General features: G+C 34.9%; 1 protein-coding gene across 1 annotated transcript in view; it reads right to left on the bottom strand.

Moving 5' to 3' along the window:
• Window positions 1–15,670, bottom strand: part of WDFY3 (WD repeat and FYVE domain containing 3) — a 235,221-nt gene that overhangs the window by 126,982 nt on the left and 92,569 nt on the right. Inside the window, exons 7-13 of the mRNA XM_008693320.2 lie at window positions 15,238–15,424; window positions 13,177–13,343; window positions 10,634–11,101; window positions 9,538–9,639; window positions 6,722–6,915; window positions 1,491–1,948; window positions 154–237 (exon numbers count right to left, since the gene is read on the bottom strand). Of these exons, the coding sequence (XP_008691542.2) occupies window positions 154–237; window positions 1,491–1,948; window positions 6,722–6,915; window positions 9,538–9,639; window positions 10,634–11,101; window positions 13,177–13,343; window positions 15,238–15,424 (1,660 nt within the window). The remainder of the gene's footprint in view (window positions 1–153; window positions 238–1,490; window positions 1,949–6,721; window positions 6,916–9,537; window positions 9,640–10,633; window positions 11,102–13,176; window positions 13,344–15,237; window positions 15,425–15,670) is intronic.

The following is a 15,670-nucleotide window of genomic DNA, read 5'->3' as shown; positions in this document are numbered from 1 at the left end:
AAAAAAAAAAAAAAAAAATCAAATAGAAAGCCAAAAAATTTTTGTACAAAGCACAATCACCACATCAACATATAATTAAGCACAGACAAAAACAAAACAAAACAAAACAAAACCCACACAAATAAAGATTGACTTCTGTTATAAGATCAGTACCTTTTCCTGGACAAAGCTGGTGTACCCCAAGGAGAGGGGAGAGAAGACTCACTTGTCAGGCAAGGAGGAATCTGTTCTGCACGACTACAGACAACAAAACAGACAGGGCGGTTCAGAGAGGTTAGAAGAGAACACCAGGTTGGCAGTTGGTTAGTTTCACAAGAAATACCAGTAAAAGTGTAATAAGGAACATCCTCCATCCTCAGCAGGAACAAGAAACAAGACTACAACACATGCACTGAGGGGAACAGAAAAGCATTCTTAAGGCAGATGCTTATCTATTAAGGTTAACATTTAACACGTTTGTTAAACAGAGGGTGATAAGCCCTGTTTTTGACAAAGAAAACTAAAAATGAAGTAGACTAACTAGGATAAGTAGAAAAGGGAAAAGAGAGTCTAAATATAAAAATTTCAATTTCAAACACCTTATTCCTTGAATAGTACACCATACTATGTTTCTTTTAACAATATATATGCATTTTGATTTTCGAGATGTTAAAAATGGGAAAACAATTTTTCTTACATTACCTGTATTTTCTTATCTAAATGGTAAGGTCTAAGAAATATTGTCAAGAAGCAAGAAACATCTCAGTAGATATTTCAAAGTAGATTATTTCCCAGTAAAGGATATAAAACCTATTGGAAGCTCTATCCAAATAGAGCTACTCACTTTACTTATGGGGGCAATACAGAAACAATCCTGGAATTCCCTCATGCTAGATTTTATCACAATATATTGTCATTGTTTACGTGTCTGTATTTAAGCTAATGGATGGCCATGGCAAAAGCAGTCTTGTGCTTGAACCCTTAAGACTAGCACAATAACACGGCATGCAGTAGGTATTCGTTAAGTACTTGTTTAATGAAGGAATGAGTAAACAAATCTGAAAGACTCGAACTACCAATGTCTCTTATGGAGCTATACTCTTTTTTAAGGATTACAAAATGTTGAGAATGATGAGGAATGCTGAAAGTATATCATCTGTCTGGAAATACATATAACCATAACCATGTTCTACTGATAACTAATATCGTCAGTCTGGATGTACCTATTGTTGAGAATAGAGGAAAAAGAGAACAATAGTAAACACCACCATTAAAGTAAACTTTGTATAAACTTCCATTAAGTACCTCAAGAGCCAATTAACCCTAGATTTACAAATAATACACAAATATTCATGTTGAAAACCTTAACATCAGAGCAACAGTAATACTGGCAAATAAAGTAACAGATCAGCAAATAAAAGATTTTCATTTTCTTTTAGGTTAAGTTATAATTCAAGCCTTAATGCTGAAGTCACACACAGCAGATCCTTTAATTCAGAGCAAAGCCATACCTGTCAAAAGAATCTGTGGCTACTTTGTAGAGATAAATAAAGAGTTTACTGCAGTGCCGTAAAGTGGGTGACACTGTGTCCATCGAAATCACATCTTCCTCCAAAAGTCTTTGAAATGGCTGTGTGTTTGAGGGGAAGACATTCATGGGGCTTATTTTTCTTAGGTCTGAGAAGCAGCCAAGAAATCGAACGGCATCTGCCAACTTCTCATACTGAATCTCTGTTTTGAAGAAATGAGAGTTGGCTGGCTCATAGCGCATTGCTGCAGTCAACGTGCAGAACACAGTGTGGAGAAGTTCAAACACTTGATTCTGGTTCACTTTCTCCCAGCCATTCTTGGGTGGTGAGCTCAAAGACCTTTCCATAGCAACGAGCAAGGATGTAATGTACACAAATCCTCCAACTTTCCTAAAAACTGTTCTTGAACGATGGCTTTCTCGAAGGACTGATAGGAGGGCCTACAGGAGACGAGAAAACAAAGGGTTTCCCTTATAATTAAAATTAAAACAAAATACATGAATGTCAAGGGGGAATATCATTTCTATGAATATCTGATAGGAATGTTTTTGTCACTTCCCCATTAAGCAGCCCTATGAAGCATATCAAATATTTTTACCAATTAAAAAATGACATGTTACACAAAAATAGACATATAGATTAATGGAACAGAATAGAGAGCTCTGAAATAAACCCACGCTTATATGGTCAATTTATCTATGACAAAGGAGACAAGAATATACGGTAGGGAAAATGGACAGTCTCGGCAACAAATGATGCTGGGAAAAATGGACAGCCACATGGAAAAGAATTTAACTGGACCACTTTCTCACATCATACACAAAAATAAACTCAAAATGGATTAAAGACCTGATTGTGAGACCCGAAACCATAAAACTCCTAAAAAGACAAAAAACAAAACAAAACAAAAAAACCACAGGGAGTAATATCTTTGACATCAGCTGTATAAACATTTTCTAGATAGGTCTCCTGAGGACAGGGAAACAAAAGTAAAATTAAACTATGGGGACTATACCAAAATAAAAAGCTTTTGCACAGCAAAGAAACCCATCAATAAACAAAACAAAAAGATGACCTACTGAATGGAAGGTGATATTTGCAAATGATTTATCTGATAAAGGGTTAATATCTGAGATACATAGAGAACTTACACAAGTCAACAACAAAAAAAAACAATACAATTTAAAAATGGGAAGAAGACATGAATAGACATTTTCCCGAAGAAGATATACAGATCGCCAACAGACACATGAAAAGATGCTCAACATCACTCATCATCAGGGAAATACAAATCAAAACAATAACGAAGTATCATCTCACACCTGTCAGAATGGCTAAAATAAAAAACACAAAAAATCACAAGTGTTGGCAAGGATGCGGAGAAAAGGAAACCTCGTGCACTGTTGGTGGGAATGCAAACTGGTGCAGCCACTGTAGAAAACCTTATCGAGGTTCCTCTAAAAATTAAAAATAGAAATACCATACGTTCCAATAATGCTACTGGATATTTACGAAAAGAAAACAGAAACACTAATTCAAAAAGATGTATATATCCCTGTTTATTGCAGCATTATTTACAATAGTCAAGATATGGAAGCAGCCGAAGTGTCCATTCATAGATGACTGGATAAATAAGATGTGGTGTGTATATATAATGGAATATTACTCAGTCATAAGAAAGAGCTAGATTTTTCCATTTGCAACAACATGGATGGATCTAGAGGGTATAATGACGAGTGAAATAAGCTACAGAAAGACAAATACCATAATTTATACATGAAATTTAAGAAACCAAACAAACAAGAAAAAAGAGACAAACAAAAAGAGACTCTTAGAATAAAGTGATGGTTGTCAAGGGGAGCTGGGTGGGGGGATGGGTGAGACAAGGGACAGAGATTAAAGAGTACACTTTCCATGATGAACACTGAGCAACGTATATAATTGTTGAATCACTACATTGTACACCTGAAACTAATAAAACGCTTATATTAATTATACTTCAACTAAAAGATGTCATATTAAAGGCAGAAGATAGTGTTAGGAAACACTGTCACATATTTCTTTTGGCAGACTAAGGCTACATCCAAATCCTAATGGAAAAGCTTTTCCTTTGTCTTTGATGGATAATGACATTAATGAATTCAGTGATTTTTACAAAGTAATTGTATTAAATAATTATTCTAGTATAATTTTATACAATCATGAGCACTTATGATTGTGTATGTATACAAAATGTTTTATTCTAGAAAAGATTAGAAGTCAGGGCAGCCACGACCTGAAGTATTTCAATTCATATCAAGTGACCATATGCTGATGCTTTGCAAAGAGGAGCAACTTCAGGGGACTTATTAGACATTCCCGCTTGCATAGTGAATTCAAGTCTGATGGCTGAAAGTGTGCTCTTGCCCAGAACAGCTGTAAGTACTATGAAATAAAACCTGAAGAAACAAGTCAAACAACCTTTTAAAACTACTAGTTATTTTCTGAACAATCATAACTTAGTTTATTATTAAAAATAACACATTATAAAATTAGGTGACACTTTCTGGGCTATGTATAAGGCACTTCTTTAAGTTGTGTATTAGCATATTTCAACCTCTCCATAATCCTACGTGTTACGCACTGCTATTGTCCCCACTTCATACACGGCGGTTAAATGTGGTTCTTCGTGGTTAATGAACTTGCCTAAGATTGTATGGCTTACACAATGGCAATGGGAGGATATACACCCCAGCACAATGATGCCCCCACTCAAGCACTTAACCGTGACACTCCTGGCCCAAACAGCAATCTGAAATCTGTTTGCTGACACATGGGCTCCATTTCCCTCTGTTTCAGCCACTGGAACACCATGGGTATCCAATATTATTTACGACACCGTTTATAATGTTCCCAATCATTACATTTAAAAAGGCCATTTTATTAAGATATCTCATATTTCTAATGGTATTTGAAGGGAAAGGCTAAATATTAATATATATACTTACCCTTTTCAAATACACTGCTTCAGAAATTAAGATATTATACATACCATTTTTATATTTTAAAAATGGTATATTATACATACCATTTAAATATGGTATATTATACATACCATTTAAAAATGGTATATTATACATACCATTTATATTTTAAAAGAAAGTATGCAAATATCTAATATACAAAAATCTAAACTACAATGCATTCCTTCCATTATTCTGCCAATAAATTTCCATTTTACCAGGATTTGACAGTACAGTTTCCCTATCTTGTCAAATTTAATAAACTGTACTTACACTTGCAATATCAACTTTTTTTTTCTTTTTAAACATTTTATCATCTAGCCTGGAGATTAAATGCAAGGTCTTGAGTCAGAATGCTTGGGTTGAAATTCTGACTCCAGCGTTACAAAATGTTTTACCATGGTCAGCTACTTAGCCTCTCTGTGCCTAAGTTTTCGCTTGTGTAAAATCGAGGCAATAATGGTAACCTTCTCCACAGGAAGTACATGCAAAACTGTTAGCAAAGTGCCTGACATAAGCCAGTGACCATCATCATCTTCAAAAACACACTGGGGAGAACAGGACAAGTATTATTTTATATAGGAGGAAAGGTAAGTTCAGAGTTAAAGTAATATGCAGAAAACCATATCACAGGTTGGAATCAGGATAAGGGTTAGAAAAACAGTGCTTATCAATGCTGAATCCAATCGTCTATATTACACACTTCTGGATAAGTTCCCCTCCTACTACCTTCCGACTGGCACTCTCCTGGCACTCTGACATCATCATAGCATCAATTTGGTATCTGAAAACTTTCAAATACTGTGAATAATATGCTGCTTCAATCAATAATTAATCATCAGTAGCAGATGCCAAAGTTACAACGAAAGGTTGATGGTAGGTGGTTAATTAGACAAAAATCATCAGCTATATATTATCTACATAATTTGCATAAACATAATGTATACAATTCAAATTTGTGCATCGGGAGAATTATAAAATACTGCATATGGAATTTTGGGTTTCTGCACAAATAATTACAAATTAAATTACACAGGTCTGTGGTAGTGTCAGCTGAACAGAGGCACTGAGAAGTAGTTCTGAATGCAGCAAAAATGGAAACTGAAATCGAGGTCCCAAATCCTCCTCGCTGCCTCCCCACACTCCTTCATGCCCTCAGAGCAGTGCAATGCTGGAGCCAGCTCACACTGGCTCTCGAAAGACAACTGTTATATTTCTGGAATTTAATGTGCCTTGTTAAAACACAGGCATAATTAAAAATTAAGTTCTATATTTACAACTAAATAATTTTAAAAACAAAAACAGTAAACATTCAAAACTCATCACTTCCTATTATTTTCTGTATTTTACTATTGTCTCTACTCTTAAGATACCGCATAACGGGGTGCTACTGTCCATCTCTTCCCAATCCACATTCAGCAACACATTAGCAGCCCGAAATAGGTCACAGTGGTAGTATTTACACCACGGATATCAGTAAGTGTAACACATGAGGACCTCCCTTCTGCCCTCTTCCAGTCTGAGAGTCAGTTATTATCATTTACCAGAACAACACTGCCGTAATATTACAGGTCAGCTCATTACCTCCCGTTGGCTTTATCGACCAACGTTTTACAAATCTAATTAAAAAGGACCAAGAAAGAAGGAAAATGTATGTTAAAAAAGCTGGCAATCTTAACAGCTCTGGAAGGTACTTGTTTGTTTTTTTTTTTTTTTCTGAACAATCTCTTCAAATATACAAATATTCCCCAATATTGATACGCATGTAAATTTCCTTCTTGTCTGTGAGATAAATTATGGTCAGATTGTGTTTTAAAATGCATATTCAAAATTGTTACTAGACTCAATCAAAACAGGATGAAATATACAATTGTGTAAAGACTAAAAACTTATTGTCTAGAAAGTCACCAAATAAAGCAAAAGTTATTAAAAGAAAGCTATGATTCTGGAAGGTAGTGGTATTTGTGGTGACGTCTGTGCCAGGCCTGGGGTGAGGTTGCAAGGGGAGGGTGTCCGAGAGTAAGGAGATGGCAGCCTGAGGACGTTGGAGGCCAGAAAAGACATGAGCTTTTCTTCTACTATTGTGACTTGGACATAATTTTAGACTTGAAGAAAAGCTGCAAGAATAGTTTATGATCAACTTGAGTCATTTAAAAATAACCACAGATTTCAATGGTAAGAGAGTAGTAACAAGATACTTGTTAAATTTACCCTTAAAATATCAGTCTTCAGCTGCAGTTCTGTTGGCGGGGCTGAATGCATTAAGCCCAGGAGGGTGCCCATGTCATCCTCCCCATTCGGAGAGAGCACCAACTGCTGGATAATCATCAGGGCATGCTGCCGGCACTGCGGGTACTTCACTATATTATGTGCACATCTCGCACCCCCAAACTCTCGGAAAATCCCTGGAGAGAGAGAAAAGAACAACAGGGGCTAACTTAAAACCTTCTACGACAAGTCAGATGGATTAAAATCTGATCTTTTTGTAGGATGAATAACTCAAAAGAATGCAAATAAAACCCACCCAGCCATTTCACCTTTTAAATCACATACAACTGCATGATGGAAGGTCAGCAAAGCAGCACATTCTCTCTAGATTTCCTTAATAAAAGATTAGTGCCCTAATATGTTCACCATGTTCAAATTCTCCAAATCTAGAACGTTCGGAAATTACACAGGAAGACACCAAAGAGACTCAATATTTTTATGTAAAGGCTTTAAGCTGAATGATACTGGAAATCAAATTATGTAAAAAGTTTTCAGATGAAGAACAGCCCAAATTAATGAGATTTAAACTGAACAAGGCATCCAAAGTATTTGCGAGAAAGGAGTGGAATAAATTATTCTTTGTTGAGAAAAATCACAAGGAACTAAACGGCTTGATGAAGTAGAGCACACAAAGAAACAAAGACAAACTCTATAATAAAAAGTATCAGTCATTGTACCACTCCAAAGACTTTTGTAATTGATTTATTTAATCTTCATCCCCTACTGTACAGATGAGGGAATGAGACATATAGAAGTCAGGCAAATGGCCAAGGTCACCCAGCTAGCTAATGACAGAGCAGGACTGATATGTACATAGCCCAGGTTAAAAGCTTTAAGCTTTTAGGGGCGCCTGGGTGGCACAGCGGTTAAAGCATCTGCCTTCGGCTCAGGGCGTGATCCCGACGTTACGGGATCGAGCCCCACATCAGGCTCCTCCGCTATGAGCCTGCTTCTTCCTCTCCCACTCCCCCTGCTTGTGTTCCCTCTCTCGCTGGCTGTCTCTCTGTCGAATAAATAAATAAAATCTTTAAAAAAAAAAAAAAAAGCTTTAAGCTTTTAGAGTGCCTTGTATATGCTGCTATTATAGTAGTTTATATCAAACAGTTTAGTATTATTTGTTTGTATGTTTGGTCCCCCATTAGCCTTGGGATTTCCTTCTAGTCTGTATTTCAATAAATGTTTACTGAGTGAAAAGATGTCTGTGTATTTTGCTGTGGTGGCCACTGTCCTTTCTATTTGCAAACTTTCTAAGAATTATATGGCACTGAAGTAAGTCCCGTGCTGAGACTTAGCACATGGAAGACCATGTGTATTCACTTCTGGGTGGCCAGTTAGTGCCTATTACATAATCATCATGGCTAATGTTTTCTGAACACTTACTACGAGCAAAGAATTCTTTAAGTGCCCAAGATCACACAGCTAAGTAATATCTTTCTTAACAAGGAAAGACAGTCAATAAGAAAAGAACTTAGTGAAATGTCTGGCCCTCGGGGAAATGTGTTAAGTGACTTTTAGTCACACAGGGTAAGCTCTCCACTCTCCTCCAATACTCTTCAGTCCCTCCTGTGTAACACCAGGTCATGTCACGAAGAGATAATCTGCCAAATAAATCCTTGATAGTACATCTTTATCTTCTACCTAAGTCAACTAAACCTAGTTAGTGGAAGTAAGGAGATTATGCATTATACCAAAGACGAAATGTTAATATCATATCCATTAAACTTCATCATACTTATTATTTAAATAACCTACTAAATGCATTCAATTCCATCTTGGAATTTGCTAAAACTGTACTTAGGTAATGACACATAATTACATGTTTACATCTTTTTCCATCAGGTTATAATTCCTTCAGGGCAAGAATTATCTGTGTCTCGAACACCAAGATGGTGGCCGGGACACACAATACATTTTAAATATGTCGAATACTGAGTTCCTCTGCATTCAGGCAAATAAGCAACACATTTGTTTACTACTTCATTTTTTCATTCGTTTGTTCATTCCTTCATTCATCTGTGGCTTCCCACAACACTTAAAATACAATTCATGTTCCTTAGCATGGCCTGAAAGGCTCTGTATGATCTGAGCCCAGCCTACTCATCTCAGTTCACCTCCCCATTACTTACTCTGCTCAAATTGTACTGACATTGTTGCCTGGAGGTTTCAAGGGATCTTTTTTAAGAGCAAGAGTGATATTTTACAAATACAAATGGACTGTTAAAAACAGAAAAAGACTGAAGAAAATTTGAGACCAACGATAAAGATTTAATGAATCCAGTTTACCTGGGAGAGGCAAGTTTTACTACAGAATCATTTTTCAATACTTCCTTACAGTTGTAACATTATAATACTCTAACTTGAATTACTAAACATTAAGAAAATCACCATAGGAAGGAGATATTTTGGAAAATAATTAAACAAAGTCATTCCCCTAAAAGTCTGTATTATGTAAATTTTAAAAAACACTACTTTAAAGTCTACTTGAAAAAAGACTACTTTAAAAGACTACTAAAAACAAGGCAGAGTATAAAAAAAGCAATATAAGAACATACTGTGAAATAATAATAATAATGTGACATATTATGTCAATAAATTTATAAAGGTCAAAAGTACTGTATTTCTAGATATCATGGTAACATCACCAAATCAACAGTGTTTTCTGTAAGTGACAGGAACATTTCAGAAGTAAGAGTCGTTAGAGAAGACAAACCCAGAGATAATACTCCCCCGAAGCATTTGCTAGTAGCTTGTCTAGTCACCTGCATTTGTGTTCGATCCTTGAAGCAGCACTGTCAAGGTCTCCATAACCAACAAAGCCAGGTGTTTTTGGTCTTCAACTGAACTATTATTTCTTGAGTCCCCTAGGGAAAAGGACCAAAGGTTCATATACTAAAGTTGTAAGCTTATTTTTTTTCTTGATTTGGTTTTAATAATTAGTTTTTTAGTAGTCACTTTTACCACTAATAGAAATGATGTAATACAACCTTTAAAAATGATACATGTGTCCACCAGCTACCAAAAGTAAGGTCCAAATCAGTGTTTACAGATTTTATTCTGGTGTGGCTAGAAAGTTACAGTTGTCGAGCAAACAGGAAAAAGGAAAATGCCAGCACCGGGTGATGTATGGGCAGTGATGAATTAGTGTATTGTACACCTGGAATTAATATGACATTGTAGGTTAACTGGAATTAAATTAGAACCTTAAAAGAAAAAAAGGGAAAATGCCAAAGTTAAATGTATTCTTCTTACGAAAGGTTTTGCTAATCAAGGCTAAGTAAGGTTAACAGAAGAAAGCTAGATTTTAAGGCACTATTTATGAATAGTGCAATCTATTAAAACCGTATTAATTCATTCAACATATGTAATATTAAGTGCCAGATACTATTATGCTTTTATCAGATTAGAAAGGATGAAAAATATCAAATTGAAGGTACCTAAATGATAATATATGTGTACATATATAACGTTGCTAAAAAGATTTATTTTTTGGCTCTCTATAATTAAAAACATTGTGAGGCACCTAAACATCCCAATTGTTTCTAGGAGCTTTTTAAATTCCCTCTTAGAAGCAAAAAGTAGTACGTATGACTCAGATGGAACATAAATGTTTCCCTCAATTTTTACCTTAAATTATTTTCCCCCACAATGACATATTTCTAGGCCCCCGCTCCTTCCCAATTCCCTAACAGAAGCTGAATGAACAAGTTTATTGTGGGAAATATTCACAAGGATATCAAAGTAACGCCCATTAGTAAGTCATTCAAATCAACAGGCAAATGAAAGGCAACACATGAACAAAATACCCTGCCCAAACCCCTTTCCCAAATAGAAGTGAAATTCTGGACAATGCTTTACCTTGTTCATTTAGTGCCTGAGTTGGATCCTTCAAGAGGGCAGCATATTTGTGCAAAAGGTTTACCATGACCTCCAGAAGGCCCACCTCCCGGAACACATCTTTAAATATGTAGTCGTGTCGTGTAAACTTAAGAAGTGTCTTCATTGCAATAATGCTACAGTGGTAAGAAGAGCTAGATTTTAAGAGGATGCTAACACTAATGAGTTCTTTACAAGGGATGTAATTTAAGCTAAAAACGACAAACTCCAGCATCTCAAAGTATTTGCTTTGTACTTCCGGGAGTTTAGAAATCTTTTCTGCAAACTGTGACAGTGTGTGCTGTGACTCGAGGATGAAGTAATTGGCATTGTCAGCCATGTAAATATTTGTGATGGCATCAAGGATGATCTGGGCAAGGAAGCTGGTTTTTGCTTTTAAAAATGCATTCTGAAGAACTGCAAAGGCTTGGATGTTTCTCACACTGTGACCTAAAATGGAAAACAAGAACACAAAAGTAGGTGCTACGTGATAGTTTAATCATGGCAAACTAGTCTACTTAAACAGATCATGAATTGTAACATTTATCAACTGCTTATGAAGAACACATCCTGTTTTCACAAAGTCCTGTTTTTCTCCATCCGACTTCAGTCATTTAATTAAAATCAATACTGTTTAAACTTTTAGTGCATCATCATGAATATTCCAATTCAAGAATTGTATATATTGAAACATTACACAGTTTTACAGAAAATAAAGCATACTATGTAAATCCAGCCATCTGAGTTTGGAAATGTGCAGGGATTTTTTTCACTCTTTATTATTTGTAAGATGGACCGTGACTGTAAGAACAGTTACCTTTCATGAAAAGACTTTTAGCCTGAAGCAGTAAAAGGCAAGGGAGCAGCAAGAATGCAAGCAGGAAAACAGGGGGTTGAAAATTCTCTGAGTTCCACTGTCTCTTTATCGTTACTCCACCAGAGCTCTCATAAGTTTTAATTTGAAAATGTGTTTTGTTTTCAAGCTAAAAGTGCCATTTCTTTACGTATATGTTTATTAAAGCCACTTATGGCTAACTACCAGCTGTATTTTTTAACATCTGATTTTTAAACACACCAACTGAGAAAAAAAATCTGTATACCTGGCTCCTGTGAGGCAAATTAGTAAAAATAATTATAAAGAAATTAACATATAAAGTATTTGGAGCACCTGAAAACAAGTGTTTGCCTCTAAAAACTGACCCCAGGTTGACAACTATTAGAAGTACAGGGCATTTGTCAGAGTGACCAAAACATTAACCTAGTGCCAAGAAATTAGCATAGTGCCTTACAGAATAAGCTGGATTTCAGAAAGAAGATAAACACAGAACTAGGAAAAATTCAGAAAACGAGTTAGAAAGACTGCTCCAAAATCCTGGCTTGGACATTTTTTTAAAAATCTTTAATCTATACACAATTTCAATTTTGTCTATAACATATAAATTTCTTCCATGTGCAGTAAATACCAAAGATATATTTTTACTTCCAGCTCCAGATTAATAGTACACTTGCTCTTTGAGGACACCTTCCCTTTTTATTACCTGCAGGTAATAAATCAAAAACCAAGTTCAGATGGACTGGTGGACACACAAACGTTAAAGTCTGACTATAAGTGACCAACGGTGACAAATAAGGTTAAAGGATAACTATAACCAATATTTTGCATCTTTCAACTAATTGACAATATATCAGTTTTCACTATAAAGAAAGGAGTCATAAAGAGTTGAGTTTAGAGTAATATGGGAAAATTTGGAACTTCCCAAGTTTTATCTTCATTATTTGGTTTGAAGTGATGTCACTGACAAAAGATAAGGAATAATAATAACCAATCCCAAGAACAAATTGTCCATAAAAAGCTGAACCGAATACAATGTGTACACATACAACAATTAAAAGTCAAATATAGGGGCACGTGGTTGGCTAAGTTGGTTAAGCGTCTGACTCTTGATTTCAGCTCAGGTCATGAACTCAGGGTCCAGGGATCGAGCCCCGTGTGGGCTTCACACTCGGTGAGGAGTCTGCTTGAGATTCTCTCCCTTTCCCCCTGCCCCTCCCCCCTGCTCGAGTTCTCTCTCTAAAATAAGTAAATAAATCTTAAAAAAAAAAAAAGAAAGGAAAGGAAAAGAAAAGAAAAGAAAAGAAAAGAAAAGAAAAGAAAAAATGCTTTCTGCTGGTGAGGATACAAAGTTTTAAAAAAGCTCTTGCTAGAAAATATAGAAATATAAGTCATTCTCAGTCATTAACATATACACAAACAGGTAAGTTTACCACCTTCATTAATAATTCAGTTTACCTTTTCCTTTAAATTTGGCTGATGTTATAATGTTTCCATCATATATATTATCTTCAAGTATGTGAACTGGTAAGGCTATCACTCAAGAATTTGTACCATAAATAAAGCATAAACTCTAATGAAAAATAGCCTATTACACCTTTACACACGTAACAAAGAGCAATGAAAGTCAAACTGATTTATTGTCTCTACTTCTTTGAGTGGCTCAGAACAGAAAGAAAAAAAAAAGACTCACCTTTGCCTGCAGGCTGAGGTACTGCAAATCCAGGCAATAAAAAGGGTGCCCCTGTGGTAATACCAGCTGGTTTTAGTTCATTGACACCGTATGTTGTTAGGGAAGTTATCAGATTAACCAGATCTTTCAAGGCATCTTTGGATTCTGCTTCTTTTGCTTGTTCCAATCTAGGAAAAGTAGGGTTTAGTAAATATTTCTTCTCTTTTGTTGTACTCTCAAATTTAACACAGAAATTTTCAGTTTGCGTATGCAATAAGTAAATGTATAAAGTACTCCAAGAACTTTCTTTGTACAATTTTTCCTTATGTAAAAACATAATAAAATTTGTAGATTTAAAAAAAATAGTATAAGATATTACACCATAATGAAAGAAAATTATAATATACAGGCTAAGGCCTCACATATAAGTGCTGATTTTTGCATTTAACAGTGTTATTTTAGATAGATCATTAATCCTTGGTAGAAAGTATCTATAAAAGAATTACATTAAATGTCTCTTAAGTTCCCTAAAACTCTTAAGATTAAAAAGCTTCACTGTTTGCAACCGAAAACCTTATTAACCATTTTTTTTCCAAAGACATTTTCTGTTAACAATTTTTAAAAATGAATTTCTTGGAAAGAGTTCTAAGTCTTCATCTCTATCTTATTAATTAATTCAGGTATTCTCATGAGAATACATTTAAATGAAGTTCTGAAGAGTCTAACAATATTTTAAAAACAGTATTTCTTTAAAAGAATATTTGATGTCATTATGGAATTATCTTTTGACTGTGGCTTTATTAAGAACACAAAAGGGGGTGCAAAACTATCTCTTTTGAAGAGTAAGATTTATTGGGGCTTCCTCCCTAATAGAACTAATTATTCTCATTTAAAAAAAGCTGAAGAATGCACAAAAGTAGAAAAAAAGTATGTTTAGCCTCACAAGTCAGACACTTTTTAATATTCTGATACAGTTTATAAATTTGCCTTGTTTTACTGTAAAAAGTTTGGTCTTAGTTATTTTTATACCATAAACAGAATTTTATAACCTGTTTTTTCCATTTACCAGTGTTAACACAAATGCTTCTCCTTTTAATATAAAGTCCCTATAGATATTCTTTCCATGGTCATGGAGAGCCAACCACAGATTTGGGGAGAGGAAGGAGGGACAGCCAGTAGAAATCAGAATATAGGAGCATTAATACTCATAAAATTTTGTCTACATTTAGGATATTTTTAGGATCAATAACCATACGTGAAATTATTATGTCAAAGAGTATCAACATTTTTGAGGCTCTTGATTGTATCTGACCAAACTGCATTCTCAAAGGATTACACCAATTAACAACTCCCCTAGTAACGTGAAATGCTTACTTCATCAACTTTTATGTCCTCTTTTGTAAATTAAGATATATACTCAAATTGTACTCTGGGGAGATGCTTCGTAGTAATGGCAACTAGGTTAAAATTGGTGTTAGAAATAAGGAGTTCACAAAATAGTGCTGGTTTACAACAGATCAAACGATTTAAAAGTAAGTAATGGGCCAGGAACAACTAGTTGAGACATCAGCATTTTCTTCCTAATAAATTTGCAACCAGCCATTTTCCCAGGATGTGTATGAAACATGTGGGATGGAAAAGGGGGTTTGTGAAATACTTTGTTTTATATATACATTTGTAAGGTCTCATTCAATCTACATAATTATTCTTGTTATTAGCTACATTAATAACCACCGGTATAGTAGGAAATCCCAAAAATATAACTAAGCACAAAGAGTTTCTACTTCAGGAAAATGTTATTTAGTTCATCTAAGCTCTTCTCCCTCAGCTACTGAAGAACAGATTTACTTCCACATCTAACCATGGACTCCACCACATTTGTAGCCCACTTTTGCAAGCTTAAACTCACTTTTTAGGCTCTGTTGACAGGAATAAAAAGAAGTGATTAAAGCCAAGGGAATAAAGTATACATTGAATAAGTGATTAATTCCTTTCTTTCCATAGCCCCAAACCACGCTGTTTCCATTGACAAAAAAGACTGAATAGACATTTAAAATATATTCTTAAATTGTGGGGTTTTACCTAAGCAAGAGATCACAAAGGAAATTATATCCTTGCCATATCCGAAAATCATCCAAAAGAGTTTGGGAAACATCACTCGAATCCTTGAGGAAACAAGAAAGCCCAGCAAACATTTCAACAATTTCTAGGGGAGACAGGTCATCTGATTGCTGCATATTCTGAACACATGTAGATAAACATTCTTTTTCTGAAAAAATTAAGAAGTAAATAAATATGTATTATTTATGGCAATTGCTTAAGAAAACTTTTATTCTTAAACCGGTGTTTAATGAAACATTAAATTTTAACATATCTATAAAATACTGTAAGATAAATGTTACAAATTCTCAAAGTAAATATAAGATTCAAATTCACTGGAAAAGCTCTGCCTCTAAGTAGTAAACATTTCCTCTAAGGAAATGTTGAAAAATAGTTGACATTTATTATAGTTTTT

Source organism: Ursus maritimus, unplaced genomic scaffold, assembly GCF_017311325.1.
Source record: "Ursus maritimus isolate PB19 unplaced genomic scaffold, ASM1731132v1 scaffold_8, whole genome shotgun sequence".
Classification (NCBI taxonomy): domain Eukaryota; kingdom Metazoa; phylum Chordata; class Mammalia; order Carnivora; family Ursidae; genus Ursus; species Ursus maritimus.
The sequence above is the reverse complement of the archived record's forward strand: the minus strand, read 5'-3'. Positions and strand labels throughout refer to the sequence as shown.